Source organism: Aethalodelphis obliquidens, unplaced genomic scaffold (assembly GCF_003676395.1).
Source record: "Aethalodelphis obliquidens isolate GAN/ISIS:26980383/991018 unplaced genomic scaffold, ASM367639v1 scaffold89, whole genome shotgun sequence".
Classification (NCBI taxonomy): domain Eukaryota; kingdom Metazoa; phylum Chordata; class Mammalia; order Artiodactyla; family Delphinidae; genus Aethalodelphis; species Aethalodelphis obliquidens.
Genome location: NW_020838033.1, coordinates 2707463 through 2730874, shown reverse-complemented (window position 1 = coordinate 2730874; position 23412 = coordinate 2707463). Strand labels below are relative to the sequence as shown.

The following is a 23412-nucleotide window of genomic DNA, read 5'->3' as shown; positions in this document are numbered from 1 at the left end:
TCCGCGCGGAGGAACTTTTCTGCCTGCGCGGGCGCCGCTCCTCCCCGGCCGGTCCGGGCGGCACCAAGTTCCCCAGCGCCCAGCGGGCGACTTGTGAGCTGGCGCCGCCCGCTCGGCCCCCGGTGCCGCCCGCTCCGTACCCGCAGCCCCGCGGGCTCCCGGCCTCGGGCGGGCGGCGCCGGGCCCCCGGCCGGGGCGGCCGCGGCCCCCTCCCCCGGGTGCGGACGTGGCCAGGCCTCCGGCCGCTGCATTCCGCTCGCCGCCTCGCGCTGACAGCGCCGCCCCACCCCGCCCCGCGCCCCCCGGGGCCGCCGCCTGCTCCTCCCCGGCAGCCGCCGGCCTCGCGTCCGCCCTCTCTGCCCGTCTGCGCGTGTCCTTCCTTTCCCCGCGGCCCTTCCCTCCTCGTCCTCCCTCGTCTCCTCTCCGTTCCCGCTCTCTCCGCCTTGCGCCCACACCCCAGCGCTCCTTCCCCCACCTCTCCTTCCCCTCGCCCTCCTCGTCTCCTCAAAGCCCACAGCTCCCCGCATCCTCCGTTTGTCCCAGGACCGGCCTCTCTTTCCCCTCCTGCCTTCTCTCTGACTTGTGGGTTTGGTTTGCACCGACGTCCGCAGGCTGTCCTGAGGCCAGCAGAAAACACAGGCAAAGTCCAGTTTGTCTTTTGACTCCTGGTAGGTACCGTTGGGACAAATATATCAGGTCATCCTTTGGGTCTCAGAGACAGGTTCTAGCAGTGGGAGCAGATGAGGGCAGCTCTTAGAGAGACCCCTCTGCATAGAAGAGTTTCTCCCACTCCTCTCACGCGACTTGGGTTAGGGAGCCATGGCGCCCGGACGCCGTGGCAGAAGTCTCCCAAGACACAGACACGACACAATCTGAAACAAGACAGATGCCTAGCAGCACAAAGGCTTCACCAGTGAATGGCATCAGGCTTTGCCACGCTTTCGTTCCTTTGGCCTAAGTACACCAGAGGACAAGCTTTAGCTTCAGCGTCCTCAAGGCCAGTGGGAAATTCACACTCCAACGGTACAGAGTTTACAGTACTTACCATTTACCTGTCACAATACCAGGCATGCATTTTACACTTAAGACTTTTCACGTACATTATCTGATATAACTTACACCTGTGAGGTAGGTGTTCTCATCCCCATTTCAAGCAAAGGGAGACTCAGAGTTTGTGTGATCTTTCAAGATCCTTCAGCTAATCAATAGTTGAATGGAGGTGGAACCCAGAAATTCAGACTAAGAATTTCTTCTCCATTCTTCTCTTCAGGTCCTTTGATGTTGGGTACCACACTCACTCATCCCAGGTGACTGGGGAATGGGGGTTTCCTCTGCTGAATGGTTTCAAGCCATCTCATTCTTCATCTCAACTTCAATGTCATCACCAAAAGGCCTTCTCTGACAACCACCGAATCTGACTTGGTAGGTCTCTGCTGTCACATTCTCTGTCTCAGCACCCTACATATTTCTTTTGTTGTATTTAATCTCCAAATACCACTTTTACTAATTTGTTTACAAATGTGTGTGGTCCTTCTCTGCATCAGGCATTGCGTACTACAAAAATAGAGATAATGTGCCTGTGGAATCGCTGGTGCCCCAAAGAGGACACATGACAGGTCCAGTGAAACCATGTTTTATGTGCCATACAAATATTTGAGTGCTTCCTATGTGCCAGTTACTTTTTTAGTCACTGGGATGCAACAATAGCCAAGGTAAACAAAATCTTTGCTCTCGTGGAGCTTATTCAAGTGTTTGTGTGTGTGTGTGTGTGTGTGTGTGTGTGTGCATTTCTGTGCAAGACATAATACGCAGATAAATGAATAAAATAGATATTATTTGAATTGCTGGTAAGCACTATGAAGAAAAATAGATCAGGAATGGGTGTCAGGAATGTGAGGGGTTGGGGAGAGGCAGGGAAAAATGCCATTTTCATCAGGGTCATTTGAGAAAGCCTTCAAGAAGGTGACATTTGAACAAAGAGCTGAAGGAAGTGAGGGGGCGAGCCACACGTGTCTGAGGAAACGTCTACTGAACCTCTTTATGATGATTTAGAAGGCACATCTGAATCTTCCCTGCAGGCTACCAGAGTTATAATAATGAACATTAATCAATGCTATTTGGTATAATGGAGGAAAAGACAGTATTTTAATTGCTTGGATTCCAGATGATCAGAAGTTATGTCAATGGTCATGCCGGCTCAATGTTATTAAAAATACTAATTTGGGGCTTCCCTGGTGGCACAGCGGTTAGGAATCTGCCTGCCAAGGCAGAGGACACGGGTTCGAGCCCTGGTCCGGGAAGATTCCATGTGTCACGGAGCAACTAGGCCCGTGGGCCACAACTACTAAGCCTGTGCTCTACAGCCTGCAAGCCACAGCTACTGAGCCCGTGTGCCACGATTACTGAGGCCCGCGTGCCTGGAGCCGGTGCTCCACAGCAAGGGAGGCCACTGCAGTGAGAAGCCCACGCACCGCAGCGAAGAGTGGCTCCCACTCGCTGCAGCTAGAGAAAGCCCACATGCAGCAAAGACCCAAAGCAGCCAAAAATAAAATAAATTTTAAAAAAGTACTGATTTGATTATTTCGATGCTTTAATATTTCTGTGAGCTCGTCCATTATTAGCTCATATTTACAACGACAGCACCAAAAAGCCTCCAGGGGCATTTCCTAGCCTCTGTGTAGTGAATGGTACCCACAGTGGGAGAGGGTCAGCTTGCAGAAGGAGAGGAAGACCTGGGAAGACAGGGGACTTAGAGAGCAGGAGTGGCTCCGGGGAGAGGAGGGGGAGGAATTAGTGACAGCAGAGTGGCTGAGAGGCACTGAGGGGGGCAGAGGGGCTGGGGATGAGAGAGAAGGCCAGGGAAGGAAGCTTAGGAACCGAAAAATCCTCAGCACCACCAACACCACCACCACCACCAGGGTTGCTATCGTTATCATCATCAGGATCGCTTTACAGCTTAAGTGCCGTGGTGAATAAGTAAATCCAGAGCACTCAAGTTGAACTTTTCAAGGAAGAGATTTCCTCCTATCATGGCTCCTTCCCAAACTCCCTCAACAGAGACCCCAGGACTCCTTTCCTTCCTCAGGGTCCCCCAACCTGGGGTGCCCCTTTAGTGGGGATTCTGTATAAACATACAAGTTCAGTGTACACGGTGTCCGGACAATGTCCCCCACAGAGCACAGCCTTACAGTGTAAGGCTGGCAGCACTTGGGAAGCCTGCAAGTGCAGCAGAAAAGAAGCTGCTGGTGAGCTTCTCAGAATGAGGAAGCCAGAGCTGGGTTCAAAAAGAAAGCCGCTTGCTGTTTCCCTGTTCCCTCCTTCCTTGAGAAGGGGCGGGGTGCCCTGGGAGGAGGTGCTGTGCGCATCTCTAAGCAGCTGGGGTCTGTGGAGAAGCTGGACTCAGAATTGGCCCTAAACACACACACACACACACACACACACACACACACACACACACACACACGTCTCTGCCCTTTGGAATCTCCAGGAGGCTAGTGATTCAAATAGGTTCCCCTCTGGGCCTTGATGTATCTTGAAGGTGAGACCATTCCATTTCCTCTGACTCACCCTCCTGCTGCCACATTTCTGTGCTGTCTGTCCTAGGATTTCAGCATCTGTTCTTGTGTGACAAGAAGAAACAGCTCCCTTGGGTAACAGCCTTTCTCTCTCCTTCCTGCTATAATGTCAAGAGGGGGAGGTGTGTGTGCAATGTGAGGTGTGGTTGTGTGTGCTTGTGGCATCCTCCAGAGAGAAAACGAAAGCTTCCATGCTCTGTCTGCAGGATGAGTTTCCAGTTGACTATCCTAAAGACAGCTCTCATTTCTTCAATGTGTTTGGCTTTCTCTGGGATAACAAGGTTGTAGGGTGGGTGGAGAGAGAGCTGGGCAAGAAAGGGACCTCACGCTTAGCTCTACCCATGCATGAATGACTTTATACACAGGATCCGATTTTTAAACTTTGTGAATATGTATATAGTTATCTCCATTTTAGCTCAGGAGGGCCCAACTAGTAAGTTTTGGAACGCAGCTCTGAGTCCAAAACACCCACTTTTCCCGCCTCACAATAGCACCTCACTGACTGTGACATGCCACACTGAGAGCTATACAAAGAAAGTTACCCAACACTGTTTGGGACGACATGGTGAGACATACAGGACCACTGAGTTCAGCTTCATAAAATGTTACACCAAGACATGAATGACCAAAGAAGCGTTTTCATTGGGTAGGTCCAGGAAGAGAACACGTTAGGACTGAGAAAGAGCACGTCGTAAAATCAGGTGGTGATTCTGGTCCGCACTCATGATTACCACCGCTGTGCTTTTTTACTCAACTTGGATTCTTGCCCCCAAGCTACTGATTCTCTACTCTGGCTGCATATAAGAATCACCTAAGGAGCTTTTACAAAATCCTGATGTCCAGGGCTGCTCTGGGAGACTCTGATTTAATTAGTTGGGGGGGTGGGACCTGGGCAAGCCCCCTAGGTGATTCTAATGTGCAGCCAGGGTTGAGAAGCAATCTTCTAAGACAGCCATGGGAGAGGTGCACAGGGAAGAGACTGGCTTGTAGAACCTCTTTTGATGGTTTAATGGTAACAAGCTTGCTAATGATGTTTACCATGTAAGAAAGGGGGTATTGACAGGATGTAATGCTAGAATCTCTCAGAAGGGTGTTAAGGAAATCTCAGGCAGTCATTTTATCCATTCCCCTTGACTAGTTGGAAATTGGAGAGTGAGAAATATTTATATAGGTTAACAACATTTAAAAACATTTTTAAAGAAAGGAAAACTAATGGGTGAGCAGAATGGCAGAAAGATTGGGTTTCCCCTTTGGGGAAAAAGCAATTCCTGCTATTCCAGAAGAACTCTAAACCACAGCCAGTCTGCCTTCCCACATGCCCTTCTCCGAGGGTTTCTGGACAGGAGTCATCATCACAGGATGTTTGGAGGATGGATGTGCCTGCCCGATGGCAGCAACAGCTGTTCCTACAGAGGAGGGTGGGTCAACGTAGATATCACTGGGACGAGTAGGATTTCAGTGTAGTTAGCTGGCTTCCTTTCATGACCCCAAATCCCTGTGCATTAGAACTAACCAACTTCCTGGCTTCCCACTGCCTTCTCTCCTGAGCAGCCTGGAGCCTCCCTGGCAAGACCTGGTTCCACTGTTGGCTCTCAGCCTCTCCCTCAGGGAGCAAGTGCATGCACTCACTTTTTCCAGTGGTCTTCTCAGTCTGATTTAATGGATATACCAGGACGGATGACACATCAGCATGGGATCTTTCTTTCGCTTCTTGGGTAATTGTCCTATTAACAGCTGTTCCCGGGAAAGGAGGGTGTGTGTGTGGGGGGCGGGGAGGAGGGTGGCTTCCTGGGTGAAGAAGGACACACCCTGGATTTTACAAGGTTAATCAGTGGGTTCTGGGAAGGAGGTTTACACCTGCTCAGACTTGACCTGGAACTCTAGACAGCGTGGAAGACGGTCTTTCGATCTCCACTCCCTACACAGAGTACTATTAAATATCCTGGGTGCCTACACCCTGCCAGGCCTCACTGCCGGCTGCTGAGATTTTCTCTACGTCTCTGCTCTCCTCAGCCCCTGCAATGGGCTAGCAATTCTTTGTCTTCCCCATTTTTCTTCCCACCTTTCTGTAACTGCTAAGCTAACTACCCCTAGTCATTCTTTTTTTTTTCTCCTAGTCATTCTTTAACCCAATAATACAGTTCCTGATCCAGCTCTCTCCCACTTTACACTCAAATAATTATTATACACATTTAAACATAGTACTTGAAGTTGGGAGGCAAAAGAAAGGGAACAGGATAGTGTGGGCAAAAGACCTCTCCACACCTTTCCCACCCCTTCTCTAAGGATTTTTTTTTTTTAACATCTTTATTGGAGTATAATTGCTTTACAATGGTGCGTTAGTTTCTGCTTTATAAGAAAGTGAATCAGCTATACATATACATATATCCCCATATCTCTTCCCTCTTGAGTCTCCCTCCCACCCTCCCTATCCCACCCCTCTAGGTGGTCACAAAGCACCGAGCTGATCTCCCTGTGCTATGCGGCTGCTTCCCATTAGCTATCTGTTTTACATTTGGTAGTGTATATATGTCCATGCCACTCTCTCACTTTGTCCCAGCTTACCCTTCCCCCTCCCCATGTTTCTCTAAGGATTAACATGGAGCCCTTCCTATTCTCAGTGCCTGTAACTCTCTCCACACCCAGGACCCCAGAAAGGAGAGAAAGGAAAAAAGAGGATGGGTAAGAGAGCTATCTTAACAAACTTGTGAGTCATTAAAAAGTGACCAAATGAATTTAGGCTTTCAAAGTGATGTGAGAGTATCACATGGTTATCTCCTCAGTGTGGCTGTCCCACCCACAGTTGCCATTTCAGTGAATGTTTATCTTGATTTCATGTTAGTCTTATATGTACTACATAACTTTATTTCTCATCCCAGGCACCTGGTACCCTGCTATGCAGCTCAAAAGAAACTTGTAAAGTACAAATGGACTGTCCAAAACACTCAGTTTTGTTGGTGCTAAGGTTCCCTGACTCCCCATAGATAAACGATTGCCCAGTTGTTGTTTTTTCAGAACTGTGTCAAGGTTTAAAATTGTTCTCTATTTGCTGTGTCAAACAGATGGCCACTCTTAGTATGCAATTTCTCCTTCTAGCTTCTCAAAATAGTCTTGTATTTTAGCCTGGTAACTTTAGTCTAGTCTTGATATCTTTTAGTGCTATGGTTTTAAAATATTTCCTTCTCAACCCCCTTGATATATTTTTAGAGTTACTGATTACACCTTAATTTCTCCTCTTTTCTTATCCAACAGCAGTGTTTACCTTCATGGTCTTATTCAGGGGCTGAAAGGTCATCCATTTTTTTAGATAATATGCCATATCCTTCAAAACCACACCTCCTCCAATTATTGATTTCTGCTTTTAACAGGAACTTTTAATCACAGGCCTGCTTGAGTTCCCCTTCAGTTATTCAGCAAGTACTTTTTATTTATTTATTTAAAAAATGTTTTGTTTTATTTCTTGTATTCTGGCGGCACGTGGGATGGTTCTCCAACCAGGGATTGAACCCTGGCCTCCTCAGTGAAAGCGCGGAATCCTAAGCACTAGCCCACCAGGGAACTTCCATAAAATATTTTACTTATTTGTTTGGTAGTACCAGGTCTTAGTTGTGGCAGGCGGGCTCCTTAGCTGTGGCTCACCAGCTCCTTAGTTGTGGCATGTGAACTCTTAGCTGCAGCATGCATGTGGTATCTAGTTCCCTGACCAGGGATTGAACCCAGGCCCCTCGCATGGGAAGTGCAGAGTCTTAACCACTGCGGCACCAGGGAAGTTCCTTATTTATTTTTTAAAGTCGAGATGTTATTTATTTATTTATTTATTTTTGGCCACACTGTGGGCTTGTGGGATCTCAGTTCCCTGACCAGGGATTGAACTCAGGCCATGGCAGTGAAAGTCTGGAATCCTAACCACTAGACCACCAGGGAACTCCCGGCAAGTATTAAGTATCTGCTATTGCAGGCACTGTCCTAGGTTTTGAAGACTCAACAGTTAATGCACAAAATTCTAGTCCTCATGGGGTTTCTATTTTAGCATTTTCTGGGTGACAAATAGTAAAATGAATAAATAAAACATGTGCTCTCTGAACCCATCTTTTTTTTGGTTAATTATTTATTTTTGGCTGCGCAACGGCTCTCTCTAGTTGTGGGGAACGGGGGCTACTCTTTGTTGCTGTGCACAGGCTTCTCGTTGCAGTGGCTTCTCTTGTTGCGGAGCAAGGGCTCAAGGGGCTCGGGCTTCAGTAGTTGTGGCACTCGGGCTCAGTAGTGGCATGTGGGATCTTCCCCGACCAGGGCTCAAACCTATGTTCCCTGTATTGGCAGGCGGATTCTTAACCACTGCACCACCAGGGAAGTCCCCTTAATCTGTCTTTGAAATGAGTAACTAGTTTTCTGAGGATTCAACGCAGTATACTCCTACATGGTGAAAGTGCATTATAATCTGTGAACCACCCAGAATTAAGCCGCCTAATTCTCCAAACACATGATGGACTAGGTGTTCTCATCAAATAAATTACCAGTTGGCCTTGTCCTTGGTTGTATAAGGACCAATGGCTCGCCCACTAGATTAGCAGGATCTTCCAGGGAGTCAAGAATTTGAGTCAATGCCTCTTTTTGTCCCACAGCTAGGAACAACTTACTGCAAACGCCGCCAACTCAGTGACAGCCTAAAAGTGGTCTTTGCACCAGCTGTATGAAAACTACCCGAGTTGTTTAATAAACGGGCAAGGTTATCAGGCTGCCACCCCAGGGTAAGAATCAGAACCTCTGGTGTGGTGCCTCAAAATGTGCAAGTTCAACAACTTCCCAAGGTGATGCTGGAGGTAAACCAACGTTTGGAAATCACAAAGATGTCGGCTAGAAGAGACTGGAGAACACTAGAAACTGAGGAAAGTTCCTGAAAAGCAAAACTAACCTGCGTGGGAGGCTGGGCAGAGGGGGTGTGTGGGGAGGTTGGTACAGAGGAGAAAGTGTTTGTATTATGACAAAAACAACTAATTATGTCACATTCCTCATAACCCCAACGTCCCACCACCGTCGTGGCAAGCCGTCCGCAGGGTTTGCCTGGGACAGGCGGCGTAAGGATCCCTGACTGGCAAGGGGCCCAACGCGCAGCCCGCACGGAGCGGAAGCTAGGAGAGCGGTTTCCGCTGCCAGCACCCAAAATGGCGGCACGAGCGTCCCCACTATGCGAAACACATGCTCTGTGCCCCACCTCAGCATCTCAGGTCTTACTGGACTTTTGCAAGTCACCGTGGGAACCCTCAAGGGGGGGACCCCGCACTCCGGCGGCGATACCACCTCCCATTCCCAGCCCTAAGCCCTTATACCCTCGCCAAAGAATGCACTGGAAGCGCTCAGCCTATTAACTTCACTCCGTGCCCAGCCTGTAATACCTCCTGCAGCCGGCGAGCGACGGGCGCACGGCTGAAGGGTCCCGAACGCCGGGCGATAGGGCCTTCGCCCCACTTTATTGGTGGGCCCATGCCGTGGGGCGGGCCTACATGCCCATTGGGCCGTGGACCGTGTCAGTCTTGGGAAATCGGTAAAGGGAGAAGGAGGCGCACTCAGCCATTGGGTTCTCTCTGCTGTCAATCAAAGCGACATCCGGCGACGGCCAATGTCTCCGCTCGTTGATTGGAGAAACGTGTCCCGGGGGAGTACGCGGAGGGCGGGCTTCCGTGTGAGGTAGAAGGAGGGGGCGGGGAGGGAAGCGGAGGCTGGCGAGCTCTAGGCCGGCCGGCGGTGGCGGCGGCAAGGCCTGGCTCGGGCTGAGCGCCTGCTGTGGCGGCAGCGGCGGACGCCGAGATCAGCAGAGGGTATCAAGCACATTTCTTTCCCTAACGGGAGGGGCGCAGCGCCGCGGGGCCGAGGCTTACGGGGTGAAGGGCGGCGGGGTGGAGCTGAGGGGCAGGAGGCGGGAGCGGGCGGCCGAGCGGAGTTCGCGTCGGGGCCGGGCCCTGGGCCTGGCAGGGAGGGGCCGAGAGGCAGTGGAGAAAGCATCTCCGGGGTGGGTTGGACTGGGGAGGGCTGAGGGCCTGAGAAGGCGTGGTGTTAGGCCCAGGCTTGGGAGCGGGGTGGGGCCATAAGGGCGGAGGGCGGGGTGGGGTTTGGCCGTCAGGGTGGGTCAAGGCCAGGAAAGTAGCACTTGTTCGCTGCTGCCCAGAGGCTAGAAGTCGAGGCGCCAGGAGCGGCATGGCGACTTGGTCCCAGCCGGACTCGGGTATCCGGGGCAGGGTGGGACCGGGCTCAGGCCTGGCCTTACTCGATCTTTAAGGGACCTTGTCCGGTTTCTCGAACTTAATTGGCTCTTGGGAGGTTTTTAGTAGTAAATTGCGTGAGAATTGGAGGGAAGTGTAAGCAGGAATTCTGGGTCGCAATTATGTTTACTCCAACCAGATAAGGGCGTGTGTGTGTGTGTGTGTGTGTATGTATATATATCCCTCTTTCTCTTTAGGATGAAGTTCGTAGATGGGTCACAGCAGTGAACAGGAGAGAGCTATGTCGTGGTTTATGAGGTTAATGGAAGCTCAGAAGTAGAGACTAGAAAGTGAAAGGCAACTTTACTCCCTCCCCACTTGGCTATCTGGGTTGAAGACTTGGCCATATCCTTCTGCTTTGGATCAGAAGGTCACGTGAATGAAAATAAAACCTGCCTATTCAAATTCTGGACCTAATAATCCTGCCTCAGGGCCCCCCATCTCGTCAGTACCCCCATTTTTTTAAAATGTGAGAGTGATAGGAAAGGGAAATCAGATTTTAAAGTTGGAAAAACAAAAGGCGTTATTCTTTTCTATGATGTGGTGGTTGTCTTCTTGTCCTTTTACTCTCACCCATTAATAATCTCTCCCTCCCTTTTAGAACTTGAAGGCACAAGAATTGTAGGCAGTTTTCTACTGAGAGAGGAGAAACAAACTTTCTTTTAAGATAGGAAATGGACTTCTCACGCTAAAAATAGAAGCTGGGTAGTGTGTATGGGGTGGGGGGAGGGTTGGTAAATCAGACAACGTGTAAAGTATTTTGGATGCCCTGGGCATTATCTGCTTATCCAAAGTGAGCCACCTTTTAGGGTGCTGCAGAATTAATATCCAGAAACTGAGATCCCTTGTGAGCAATACCTTCCTCTCATAGTTGTTCTGTCTGTAACAGGTTTTCATGTTTTGTTTTTCTTGGAGTATAATAACTGATTTCTTTTTAAATAAAAAATAAAAGTGGCCTTTTAATGTGTTTCCTACCTCTGCCTTGGTCATGGCATGAAAATTATGGAATCTTATCCTGTTGCTTTTGTGATTCCCATTTCAGGTTTCTTTGGAAACCCCCCTGGTAAGTGTGGAGGAGGCGGGACACTCTGACCCAAGACAAAAGGCCTGTAGCTCCAGCCAAAGGAAATAAACCTTAGGAGAGAGAAGGAAAAATAATATCCATCAGCTGTTGCCGAGAACAACCTGCAGTGAAATTTACAGAGAGGACAACTAATGTGAGTGAGGAAGTGACTGTATGTGGACTGTGGAGACAGTAAGTCACGTGGGCCCTGAGGGCCTGGACTGGGTTAGGAAACAGTTGTACTTTCAGAGGTGAGGTGTCAAGAAGGGAAAAGTGAATGTGGTCTGGAGTGTGGCCTTGGCTCCAAGGGGTGTGCTTTCCTCTGAGGCTGTCAGGAAGCTCAGCCCCTGTGTTCTGCCAGGGTGGGGTACAGGGTTTGGCACTGAGGAGGGTAACTTGCTGGCTGGAGCAGCAGAGCAGTGGCCTTGATTTGTCTTTTGGAAGATTTAAAAACCAAAAAGCATAAACATTCTGGTCCTTCAGCAATGCTTTCTCTGAAGAAATACTTAACGGAAGGACTCCTCCAGTTCACCATTCTGCTGAGTTTGATCGGGGTGCGGGTGGACGTGGATACTTACCTGACCTCGCAGCTCCCCCCGCTCCGGGAGATCATCCTGGGGCCCAGTTCTGCCTATACTCAGACCCAGTTCCACAACCTGAGGAATACCTTGGATGGCTATGGTATCCACCCCAAGAGCATAGACCTGGACAATTACTTCACTGCCCGGCGGCTCCTCAGTCAGGTGAGGGCCCTGGACAGGTTCCAGGTGCCAACCACTGAGGTTAACGCCTGGCTGGTCCACCGGGATCCGGAGGGGTCTGTCTCTGGCAGCCAGCCCAGCTCGGGCCTCGCCCTCGAGAGTTCCAGTGGTCTCCAAGATGTGACAGGCCCAGACAACGGGGTGCGAGAAAGCGAAACGGAGCAGGGATTCAGTGAAGATTTGGAGGATTTGGGGGCTGTAGCCCCTCCAGTCAGTGGAGACTTAACCAAAGAGGTTAGTGGCGACGTGGAGGGGAGGGTGGGAAGGGTCTGGGGTTGCGGGGGTGGGCTGAAGGGTGGTCAGGAAAGAGTGTAGTAATAGTAGTAAGCCCTGCAAAGAACCAGAGAGGTTCCGGGGGGTCTCAGGCATTGTTCTGGGATAGGAGTGGGCTAGATTGTCTGACTAAGATTGGGGGTTGGGAGCATTTCCTGGTGTTGAACCATTGACCCACCTCTAAATGAACTGTCAGGGCAGTGGGAGGTCCTTAGAACATGCCTGTGTGTTTACTGCTTGGATTTCAACATGACTCCTGGAGGCCTGGGGTGGGGGAGGGAGTCATGTTATGATGGGCTTTGATGCGGTGTATGTTCGTTGCTAAGACACAAATATTTTGTGGACTGTTGCCTTGTACCTCCCCCCACATCAAAACACACCTACGTATTCTGAAGTTCTCCTCCTTTGTGGTCAGGCCTGTTGTGGTGGTAAGGTCCTGATAAGTCTCCTCTCCTGGGTCTGAGCCAAGGGGTAGATTTAGATAGTTATTCTTGGCCAGGAGAGGGCCAAGGCTCCCATTCTTTGCTAAAGGCCCACTGCAGCGAGTAGGGACGGGAGGGATGGATGGGAACTAGAAGAGAAACTGCATTCTGCTGCTGAAGGCAGCTTGCTTTGAGCTGTCAGAGGTCTGAACTGACGAGTGGCTGACAAACTGTTGTGGGCAGAAGGTGATGCAGTCGCCTCTAACCATGTTAAATGGTTTCTGCTGCCCCTCCCCCACCAATGTGATAAGACTGCTTTGAGCTCTGCGTTTGGACCTGTCTTGCCACTCAGTCTTCGGGAGCTTGGGAAAAGATCCAGTTCAGTCGCTGGCCATTAGGGAAGGAGGAGGCTGGATTGCACTGGGCTGGGTTTTCCAGAGCTGAGTCTTGAGGCGGGGGTGAATGGGGGGAGTGTTTGGGAAGAGGGAGTGTGGAGGTATGTTAAAAGTTTTACAGATGCTGTAGAACTTGGCTCTTTCTGCATACCAGTCAGACCAGGTTTTGCCTACCATCCCGCGTTGAAGCCTGTTCTAAGCTCGGTTCTCTGAATGTTAGTGACTGTCAAATCATGTGGCTTTCTCTGGGCCAGTGGTCCTCAACTGGGGATGATTTTGTCCATCAGGGAACATGTGGCAGTGTCTAGAGACAGCTTTGGTTGTCACAACTGGAGAAGGTGTTATTGGCATCTAGTGGAGAGAGGCATGGGATGCTGCCGAACTTCCTAAAAAGCATAGGACAGCCCCTAAATAACAGGTTGATCTGGCCCCAAATGTCAGTAGTGCCAGGGTTGCTCTGTGCTTAGCTGGCTCACATTGGCTCTGCTTTGAGAGAGACTAGAATTACCTGCGTATGGGAGTCGTGAGCACTCCTTGCCTTGCAGTGCCTCTTTTCTGAGATTCTTACAGTGCCACCTCTCTTCTGCTTCCTCTGTTATTTACCTTCAACTGGACTCCAGTCTTGGCACAGTGGTCTGAAGAAGTATGCCTCCCAGCCTCCTCTTCCATCATCCCACCCACGGTAGCTCCTCAAGGGGTAGATGTAATTGGGCTTGGGAACCCTGCTGCTGGTAACCCAGCAGGCATAGCTTCATTCCTCTTCCTGCAGGGATCTCTCCTGGGATGGGGTGGGATGGGATGTTTTCAATGTAATTGGCTGGGTTGGGGTGGAATGGGATGGGACTTTGACCCTGCTTGCCTCCATTTCTTGATCTTCGTGAAGTTTGTGCTTTCCCTGACCCCAGGCTTTCACTGCTCCCTTTGGAGATTGGGGGTGGGTTAGCGTTAGGGGCCCAGGCTGGGTATGGGGGAAGGGAGGATTTTTGTGTGTCTAGAACATTATTTCCTCAGCAACTCAGGGATAAAAATACCCAGGTCCAGAGCATGTGACAGGCACTGCTGGAGCTGGTATTATCCCTGGGTGGCAGCACTCCCCTGCTGCCAGGCCTGTTCGATGGACAGCTATAGCCCAGGCCCTTGTCAGGGATAGGATTCCCCTCGAGGTTGGCACTCTGCCCAGAGAGGGGGGTGGCCTGTGTACAGCTCTTTGCAGGCGAGGAGGAGCACTCTGCGACCAAGGAGAACATACTGTCCCTGACCTGACCTTAGGCTCAAGGGGAGCAGCAGTGAGGATGGGAGCCAGAATTGTGACCCTGATTCTGTCAGGGGCATTCTTCCTGCTTTAGAGATGTAAGCCGGGGCTCAGGCAGAGATGGCTCTTGAACAAAGCCTGGGGTAAAAAGAAAGTGGGGGGCAGGGGGGACATGTTTGTGTCCAGGACGTTGCGGAGCACCTGTCTCCTTCAGTGCTGGCGTTCAGGCTCCTGCCTCCCTCCTCTTGCCTGGGGCTAGGCCTGGCCGGCACTGTGACATCCCTGCATTTGTGCAGATGGATTTCCCCCTTCCTCTTGTCTAGCTTGTTGTAGGGTGACAAAGCCCCTGGTTCCCAGTGGATCTGGGTGCACTGGGTTCCTGCCCAGGCTAGCTTTTTGAGCCTTTGGTTTGAGGACGACTGGCCACAGCCCTCCTGAGGAACGGGAAAACTCCTTACACTTCCAGGGAAGAACTTAGATTCCCGAAGAAGCTGTGGGAGGAGTGTCTGCCCAGTCCTGAGTCCCAGTCCTGAGTGGGCTGGGTAAGCAGGATGCGACAGGAGGTAGAGTGGCACCCCTTCCCCCCAGGGCGCTCTCACTGCGCCACCCCGGCTGGCTGACTGGGCTGGGTGGGGCTGCCCGCCCCTGGGTGCGTCTCCTTGAGGAGACGGAGGCGGCCGGGGATGGGCTGGTTCCTTGCGGCAGCTTCTCCAGCTGCCCTGGTGCAGAGATTGGCTCCCGGCTGCAGCTAGGTAACAGGCGGTGGGAGGGGATTGGCTCCTTCCGCATCTCCAGCGGAGACTTGGGGGAGGAGATTGGCTCTCGTCGCAGCCTAGGTAACGACAGTGGGAGGGGATTGGCTCTTTCCGCAGCCCAGCTGCTGACCTGGGGGAGGGGATTGGCTCTCCGCAGCCTCAGCAGTGACCTGCGGGGTGGGAGGGGGAGGGGATTGGCTCCTTGCTGCAGCCTAGGTAACAAGTTTGGGGGGCGTGGGGAGGGGGAGAGAGGGAGGAGCGGGAGGATAGGCCCAGGAGGGAGCTTGCTTTCCTCTGCAGCTTGAGCACGGAGCATGGGGTGGGAGTCCCATCTCACTGCAGCCTCTGCGGTGAGCTCAGGGTGGGGGCTGCCGGGCGCCTGAGTGGAACTGGGGTTGTGAGGTGGGAGGGGGCTGCTCCAGGATGGAGGAAGGGGGCTGGGCTGGGCCGCCCAGGCAGCAGCACGGGCGGGGCACCCTCCTTGGGCCCCTCGGAGCTAGCAAGGGGCCACCCTTCCAGCCTGGTGTGCTCCCTGCGAGCCAAGAGCTCCTTGGAGCCCCCTGTCCGGCTGCCCAGCACCAGCTGCCCTGGGGCTCATCTCGCACACCATGACCCGCCTGGACCGCAGCTCTCACAGTGGTGGGGGCCATGCCAAAGGGAGCCGGCCCCTTAACTCTTTGGTGGCTGGTCACCGGGTGGCCCAGCCCCCCTCTGCTCCTGGGTCCAGGGCTTCTGTTCAGGTTGGTATATGTGGGGAGACTGCAGGGAGAGGTACACCTGGGAGGTCTTAGGATCAGGGAGGCTTACTGTGGGAGAGGGATACCTGGTCAGATCTAGGGAGGTGGGTCTAATCTAAGGATACTGCTTTCTGGAAAGTGTCTGCCTTTTAATCTCTGACTGGAAGGCAACAGTTTAGGGTTTCTTTAACTGCAGGGGGTGGCATGTACAGGAAACCCGAACGCCTCATATTTATTGGGGTTGTACGCTGGTGGCATTGGGGGTAGCAGGTGGAGCCGGAACTAATCAGGAGCCGCCAGCGTAGAGTGAGAGGGAGGCATTTTGGTGCCCGGGGCGGCAGTTGTGGCTGGGCAGTGATGGGGGCTATGTCCTTGAGTGGGTTGCCTGATGGGAGTCAGTGAGTCCTGGGGTGTGGTAAGGGAGTGAGAGCACTGGTTTGTGGGGACACCGTGGGGCTGGCCTTGGCAGGGGTGGGGTGTCCAGTGAGGATCATCTGACTGCCTGAGGCTCTCCGGGGATTGAGGCAGCTTGCTGGGATCAGCTGAGAGTGGGCATTCTGTTCTGGCAGGGATGGATCTTGAGGTGAGCCTGGACTGAGAATTGTGGGTGTTCAGCCTTACTCCTGCCTCATCCAGGGAAGGGGGAACGGCTGTAGGAAGGGCTGGATAGCCTGTCGTTGTCATTGGTTGCATCAGGTGGTTGCAAATGCAGGGATTTTCCTCTCCAGTCCACCCCACCCCTTTATGCAAATGAAATGGCACCACAGGCTGATGCAAGTCTGGCCACTGCGAAGCAATTTTGCTTGACAGTTCACTCTTGCTTGCCATGGCCAGCTTTCTACAAACCAAGTTTTAAGGGATTCCCATTCCCGAAATGGGAAGTGTCTCCTCCTTCCCCCTTTCTTCTTAAGTAGTGGTAAGATGGCCCTGCCTTTTGGCCTGGCTGTGCCTCTGGTCCAGATCCTAAGCCCGCAGACCGGTATGGTGATGGTTGTGCTAGTGGTTTTCGCTAGCTCTTTTTTTTTTTTTTTTTTGGAGGCTGGTGTCTGGAAATGGATGAATGAAGCCGTGCTGGTACGGAGGGGACAGGGGGTAGAGTCTGGCAGGTGTAGATTGGGAGGGGCCCCACCCGGGAGTAGTTGGGGTGATGCTAGCAGAAACCTCTGAGGGGCAGGACAGGGAGGGGCCCCTGGACCCCAGAGCTAAACTCATGATGCTCTGTCTTTCAGGACATAGATCTGATTGACATCCTTTGGCGACAGGATATTGACCTGGGGGCTGGGCGTGAGATTTTTGACTACAGTCATCGCCAGAAGGAGCAGGATGTGGATAAGGAGCTGCAAGATGGAGCAGAGCAGGAGGACACCTGGCCAGGCGAGGGTGCAGAAGCTCTGGCACGAAACTTGCTAGTGGATGGAGAGACTGGGGAGAGCTTCCCTGCACAGGTACTTCTGCCTCTGCCCACTTCTAGAAACTTCTCTTTAGAGAAGGCAGGTTGTGTCTGTGGGATGGGCCTGAATGTATATCTTGGGTTGGGGTCTGTAAGTCACAGTGGTGGCTGAGGAAGCGGGATTAGAAGAGCAGCAGCAGCGGAGGGGCCGCGCCTTGGTAACGAACAGCACATGGGAGGCAGAGCATCTAGCGGCTTTCTGCTTGCGTCAGAACCCCCCACTCTCTTCTCCCCTGGAGTTTGGGACTCAGGGCCAGCCGACAGCCTGGGAACGGAGGGCGAGTGTAGGCCTGCAACCATGCAGGGCCTCCTTCAAGCTTCCCCTTGGAAAGGCTGGGGAAGGGGCTTCGGCCCACAGGCAGCCAAGGCCCGGATCAGTCAGACTTAACAGTTGCTGTTGCCACAGGTGCCTGGTGGGGAGGACCAGACAGCCCTGTCCCTGGAAGAGTGCCTTAGGCTGCTGGAGGCCACCTGCCCCTTTGGGGAGAATGCTGAGGTGAGCAGGACTCCAGGGAGAGCCCACTGAGTCAGCAGGGCAGCCTGCACACAGTGTGTCTCTCTGTGGCTGCCTGAGGGGCCGGCTTTTGGTGTTGGCCTTGTCCTGGCTGCTGGGGGTGAATTCAGAGGAAGGAAGAAACAGAACCTCAGGTGGTAGTCTCGGGGAGGAAAGCAGAAGGTGGTCTTTCCTCCTCCCCTGTTAAACGCTCTGTGTTTTGCCCTAGTTTCCAGCAGACATTTCCAGCATAACAGAAGCAGTGCCTAGTGAGAGTGAGCCCCCAGGTCTTCAAAACAATCTTTTGTCTCCTCTCCTGACGGGGACAGAGTCTCCATTTGATTTGGAACAGCAGTGGCAAGATCTCATGTCCATCATGGAAATGCAGGTAGGATTATCAGAACCAGGCACAAACCTCTCGGACTTTGTGTGGGGTGTCTTCATACTCAGTTGCTTTTCCACTTCTGGGAAAAGAGAGAGTAACACCTTTCTGATCCATAGGAAAGTGGGGACACTGAGAGGTAACTGTCCACGTGTCAGTAGGTGGTGGAGTCAGGATTGGGGTTTGGGTTAAAGCCCCGGGGCTGAGGCTTCTAACGCAGGCCTGCCTCCTAGGTGCGCCTCCTTCTTTCCCTTCAGGCAGATAATCACTGGGCTGGGTGTTTCCTAGGTTTAGCATTAATAAAAGCTGACATTATTGTAGTGCTTTACAGCCATTGTATTTCACTTGGCCCTCGGGATCATCTAGTCAACCCTTTATTATTTTAAACGTGAGGACACTGAATCTCAAAGAGAGACTGAGTGAAATGCTCCTGGTCTTACAGCAAGTGGTGCAGCTAGGCTTTCTTACTCCAAGGCTGGGTGTACTTTTCACTGTGCTGATTCTGCAGTGTTAGGTGCTTTTTTCCTCTCCTCCATGATGGGGGAGTCTGGGCCAAACATGACCTGGAGCTGATCAGTCCTGCCTTGGGGTGGAGTCCACAGGGAGGAACCCGTCTCTGCCAGGCATGATGGATCAAGCGGGGCCAGGAGCTGATGCTGTGGGCTGTGGTTTCCTGTCTCTTGCCTTTACACCCATGCAGCTGTGCCTATGTTGGGTGCCTGCTATCGTGAGCCCCCAGCCACACCTGGGGATGGAGTCTGCGCTAAGTGAACGGTGATGCTCTTCTCCCCTCCCAGGCCATGGAAGTGAACACATCAACAAGTGAAATCCTGTACGATGCCCCTCCAGGAGACCCACTGAGCACCAACTACAGCCTTGCCCCCAACACTCCCATCAATCAGAATGTCAGCCTGCATCAGGCGTCCCTGGGGGGCTGCAGCCAGGACTTCTCACTCTTCAGCCCGGAGGTGGAGAGCCTGCCTGTGGCCGGCAGCTCCACGCTGCTCCCGCTGGTCCCCAGCAATTCCACCAGCCTCAACTCCACCTTTGGTTCCACCAACCTGGCAGGGCTCTTCTTTCCACCCCAGCTGAATGGCACAGCCAATGACACAGCAGGCCCTGAGCTGCCTGACCCACTCGGGGGTCTGTTAGATGAAGCCATGCTAGATGAGATCAGCCTGATGGACCTGGCCATTGAAGAAGGCTTTAACCCCGTGCAGGCCTCCCAGCTCGAAGAGGAATTTGACTCTGACTCAGGCCTCTCCTTGGACTCCAGCCATAGCCCTTCCTCCCTGAGCAGCTCTGAAGGTAGTTCTTCCTCCTCCTCGTCCTCCTCCTCCTCTTCTTCCTCTTCCTCTTCCTCTACTTCTTCCTCAGCCTCTTCCTCCTTTTCTGAGGAAGGTGCAGTTGGCTACAGTTCTGACTCTGAGACCTTGGATCTGGAAGAGGCTGAGGGCGCTGTGGGCTACCAGCCCGAGTATTCCAAGTTCTGCCGCATGAGCTACCAGGACCCAGCTCAGCTCTCCTGCCTGCCCTATTTGGAGCATGTGGGCCACAACCACACATACAACATGGCACCCAGTGCCCTCGACTCTGCTGACCTGCCACCACCCAGCACCCTCAAGAAGGGCAGCAAGGAGAAGCAGGCCGACTTCCTGGACAAACAGATGAGCCGGGATGAGCATCGAGCCCGAGCCATGAAGATCCCCTTCACCAACGACAAGATCATCAACCTGCCTGTGGAGGAGTTCAACGAGCTGCTGTCCAAGTACCAGCTGAGTGAAGCCCAGCTGAGCCTCATCCGTGACATCCGGCGCCGTGGCAAGAACAAGATGGCGGCGCAGAACTGCCGCAAGCGCAAGCTGGACACCATCCTGAACCTGGAGCGGGATGTGGAGGACCTGCAGCGCGATAAAGCCCGGCTGCTGCGGGAGAAGGTTGAGTTCCTCCGGTCCCTGCGGCAGATGAAGCAGAAGGTCCAGAGCTTGTACCAGGAAGTGTTTGGGCGGCTGCGGGATGAGAACGGGCGGCCCTACTCGCCCAGTCAGTATGCGCTGCAGTATGCCGGGGATGGCAGCGTCCTCCTCATTCCCCGCACCTTGGCTGACCAGCAGGCCCGGCGGCAGGAGAGGAAGCCGAAGGACCGGAGAAAGTGAGCCTGGGGAGGAAGGGGGTTGACGCTCACCGAGATGGAAACTGGAGAAGGGCTGGGCCTGGACCTGGACCTACAGCGGGGACTTTAATGCCTTCTTATCCAATAGATCTCAGATGGGATGACTGCGGGTCAGTGGACAGGAAGAGGCAGGCGCAGGCGCTGTCTGGCTCAGCTTCCCCCACTGAGGGGGGTGGAAGTGGCCAGACCATTTGGGTGGACAGGGTCCTCACCCCTACCCTTTTCCTTTGAGGGAAGGGTGGTGCTGGCATTGCTGGAGGCCGAAAAAGGGAAAGTAAGGGACTTGTGAGAGGAGAGGAAAGTAGTAGAAAGTCTCATTCCTGGAAGGAAGGAAGGAAGGAAGGAAGGAAGGAAGGAAAACAGAAAACCCAGAAAAATCAAAGCGGGAAGAAAATCAGAGGGCAGGTTAAGTTGGCTCTGGCCAGGATTCCAGGCAGCAGGTTTTAGAGGGGACTAGATTACTGGTGTGAGTAAACCCCACTTCAGCCTAGGGGAGGGGTGGAACACGGAGTCGGTTCTGAGAGGGGCCTGTGAACTCTTCCTGCTCCTGCACTTTGGCATCCCTGACGGGGAGCTCTCGGATAATATCTCCTGTGAGGTTTCCATCAGAGGGGAGCCCCTGGGACCCGACACTGGCTTGGAGGGTTAGGATCAAAGGGTAGAGTCAACAGGCAGGGGTCGTGAGGCCTCATGCTGCAGCAGCCCCAACACCAAGCATGTCACTCACTGCCCTGCCATACATCTTCCTCTGTGCCCAGTCACCCCTGAGCTGAGGCTCCCACGTCTCCATCAGAGCCTGCATGCGAATGCTGTTCTCTTCCCACCCGTGTGCCCCCGCCCCTCACCAGCTGCCTGGAGCTCTTCTGGAGCTGGGGTGCTGGCAGTGCCCACAGGGCTGGGCCTGCAGCCTCCTGGGAGCTGCTCTGAGGCAGGGGGATGATGTGGAGAAGCCAGGCAGTATTCAGCACAACACTGGGGAGTGACCCTTCCCTCAGGCCTCCCCTACCAACAACTGGGCTTTGTCACTGGAAAGACAAAAAACTACAAAACCCAGCAGCAACAACAAAAACTAGTCCTCTTAGAGTTTCTTGCGCTTTGATTTTTTTAGGGCTTGAGCCCTGTTTCACTTATAGGGTCTAGAATGCTTGTGTTGAGTAAAAAGGAGATACCAATATTCAAAGCTGCTAAATGTTCTCTTTGCCATAAAGACTCCGTGTAACCGTGTGAACACTTGGGATTTTTCTCCTCTGTCCCGAGGTCTCTGTCTTTCTTTTTTGGGTTTCTTTCTAGGAGACTGAGAAATGCATGTAACAGGGGCTGAGGGTACCCCTCCCTCAGGCTCTTGGCCACAGGCAGCTTCTCCACACCCCCAGTTTAGCAAGGGCTCCTGGAGGACCGCCTGGGGGAGGCAGAGAGGGGAGCGCCAAGGTGGCCAGGTGGTTCCAGGACCACAGTGTCTCTAACTGTTGCCACTGCTGTCCCCACCTCGGCCTGGGTCTGGAGCATTGTCTGCCCCAGGCTAGCAGGAATGAGTTGAAGGGGGGAAGCAGATTCTCCTCCCTGCTTAGGTGGGGAGGCATTCTAACTGAGCAGTAGGGATAGAAGGCACGAGCCTGGGAAGTGCTTTTATAAATTATTTTCCTTGTAGATTTTATTTTTAATTTATCTCTGTGACCTGCCAGGGAGAGGAGAGAGAGATGCTGTGAGCACATGACAAAATAAAATAAAATAAAATGGATGATTTATTCTCAAGTGCAATTTTTCCCTATTTTGAGTTTAAATTGAGAGTAAAGGAAACAGGCCCCATGAGGAGAGGACTGGCCATTGTGTGGCTAAGGCAGAGCTCTTAGGGGAAAGTGGGTGGAGAGCAGAGGAGGTTGACAATGAAGAATTTAGAAAGACAAGAGTCTTAAATACTGTATTAAAGCTTCCAGACAGGGGTTATGTACCTTTCTGTAGGGTTTGCCAGCTGAATCCTTTTAGACGAAGGATTCAGAATCCTTTTTGGCCTTTCTCGTAGGGCTAGGCTAGGTGGGTGTTGTCACCTGGCCCAGCTCCTTACCTGTCTTCCTGTGGCAAACTGCATTTTTAATATTGATTGTGCTGTTATTTCTCTGGTGGCCCCACCTACCAAGGGGGTGCAGAGCTTTGGAGCGTAGTCACAGTGATGACGGTGATGGCAGAAACCCAAGAGATCTACAGGACCAGCACACGCCAAGCACTTCACTATAATAGCAGGGCCACGGAACCAGAGAACAGAACGCTAGACCCCAGGGTTTAAGGCATTTGAAAGCTCTCCAGCTGAGGTGACCAGAATCTGTTCTCCCTCAAAATAATACAAAAAGCCTGTAAAGAGTTAAATGCTTTAAGGTACTGGATGGTTGCTGGAACAGCCACATGCGCATCTAGGGGTAGGTACTTAACAAATGTCCAAGTAATGAATGCCCACCTGGCAGTCTCTGTGAGATTACCACATGAAGTTTAGGACTGGAAGCTGTGATCCTCCTCATGAAACCTGTGATCTTGAACTCCCCATGTACCACTGTATGACCTGGCTTAGCCCAGTCCTTTAATGATGCTACTAGAGTTTATCCTATGGGGTGAATAGAATTCTGGGAATAACACTGAGTTCTTTTTTGTTTCAATTTACAATGTCTTTTGCCCCCCATCTAGTTGGAACGGGTTGGTCCTATCAAACGAGCTCTTTCCTAATTAGTAATTAACTTATGACTGTAAGCCAAATAAAACGAAGATTCTTAAAAAAAAAAGGCTAAAACTTAAGTCAGAAAAACTAATTTATGCTGATAAAAAATACAAGTTATATACAGAAAACTGTGACAAGTAAAATTCAGAGTAATGTTTTTGTATACTTTCTAGAAATGTGTATATTTTTGTTTAGTACACAATTAGGCTATAACTTTTATCTTGTTTTGCAACTTTTCAAACAGATTTTAAAGATTTTAAGAAAAAGTCCTCTCACCTTCCCCTTTGCTAGTGTTGCCTCTGGTCTGAGAAAGTGTGTTTTGGTCACCCCCTTCCCCCATGTCCCCTTATGGAGAAATGTACAGTTGTGTCTGGGAGCTTGCTGATTAGCTGGGGCTTTGGGCCAAGTTGGTCAGCACTGCTGTGGGGCTGACCTCTTTTTGCTGTTGGCAGGTGGAGTGGGTGTTCCAGCTTCAAGGCTTTTTCTGGCAGGAAGAAGATACGAGACCTCAAGTAAGGACTGTGAAGGCTGCTACACCTGAGACAGGAAGTGAGACGAGGTCCTAGATTTCGCAGGGAGATGAGCAAACCTCAGGACCAAACTTCTGGGTGACGTGCTTGGGTAGGGGTCGAAGGCTTGCTTTGTCTTGACTTTAGTCCTAGGCATCATTCAAACTGATTTTCCCACACATTTTAAATCATGTAAGGCGACGGAAATAGA

General features: G+C 52.1%; 2 protein-coding genes across 22 annotated transcripts in view; one reads left to right on the top strand and one right to left on the bottom strand.

The window, feature by feature from the left end:
• Window positions 1-527, bottom strand: part of COPZ2 (coat protein complex I subunit zeta 2) — a 9840-nt gene extending 9313 nt beyond the window's left edge. The window contains exon 1 of one of the 8 annotated variants that reach the window (XR_003430344.1): window positions 141-291. Coding sequence is in view for 6 of the 8 variants with exons in the window: in XM_027094607.1 (XP_026950408.1) it covers window positions 141-251 (111 nt within the window). In the remaining 2 variants the exon portion in view is untranslated. Of the gene's footprint in view, window positions 1-140; window positions 292-455 lie in introns of those variants that run through there. The other 7 variants (XR_003430345.1, XM_027094609.1, XM_027094607.1 and 4 more) reach the window with 7 other exon arrangements.
• NFE2L1 (NFE2 like bZIP transcription factor 1) lies at window positions 454-23412 on the top strand. 14 transcript variants are annotated; one of them, XM_027094591.1, is made up of 8 exons: window positions 454-668; window positions 1271-1422; window positions 10875-11890; window positions 16720-16935; window positions 17347-17436; window positions 17663-17821; window positions 18613-19967; window positions 23145-23412. In XM_027094591.1, exons 3-8 carry the CDS (start codon window positions 11381-11383, stop codon window positions 23206-23208), a joined length of 2394 nt encoding a protein of 797 aa, XP_026950392.1. In that variant the 5' UTR covers window positions 454-668; window positions 1271-1422; window positions 10875-11380; the 3' UTR covers window positions 23209-23412. The 14 variants fall into 14 exon arrangements, with proteins under 14 accessions (XP_026950392.1, XP_026950391.1, XP_026950395.1 ...); XM_027094590.1 differs by lacking the exons at window positions 454-668; window positions 1271-1422 and adding an exon at window positions 9266-9391; XM_027094594.1 differs by lacking the exons at window positions 454-668; window positions 1271-1422 and adding an exon at window positions 9694-9795 and having other exon boundaries at window positions 16753-16935.

What these genes read in the sequence shown, in the direction of transcription:
- NFE2L1 (XM_027094591.1), top strand. Translation starts at nt 11,381, where the DNA reads ATGCTTTCTCTGAAGAAATACTTAACGGAAGGACTCCTCCAGTTCACC. An exon ending in GTGGAGACTTAACCAAAGAG is followed by an intron (nt 11,891 to 16,719) that starts GTTAGTGGCGAC and finishes TCTGTCTTTCAG; the next exon opens with GACATAGATCTGATTGACAT. An exon ending in AAGCCGAAGGACCGGAGAAA is followed by an intron (nt 19,968 to 23,144) that starts GTGAGCCTGGGG and finishes TGCTGTTGGCAG; the next exon opens with GTGGAGTGGGTGTTCCAGCT.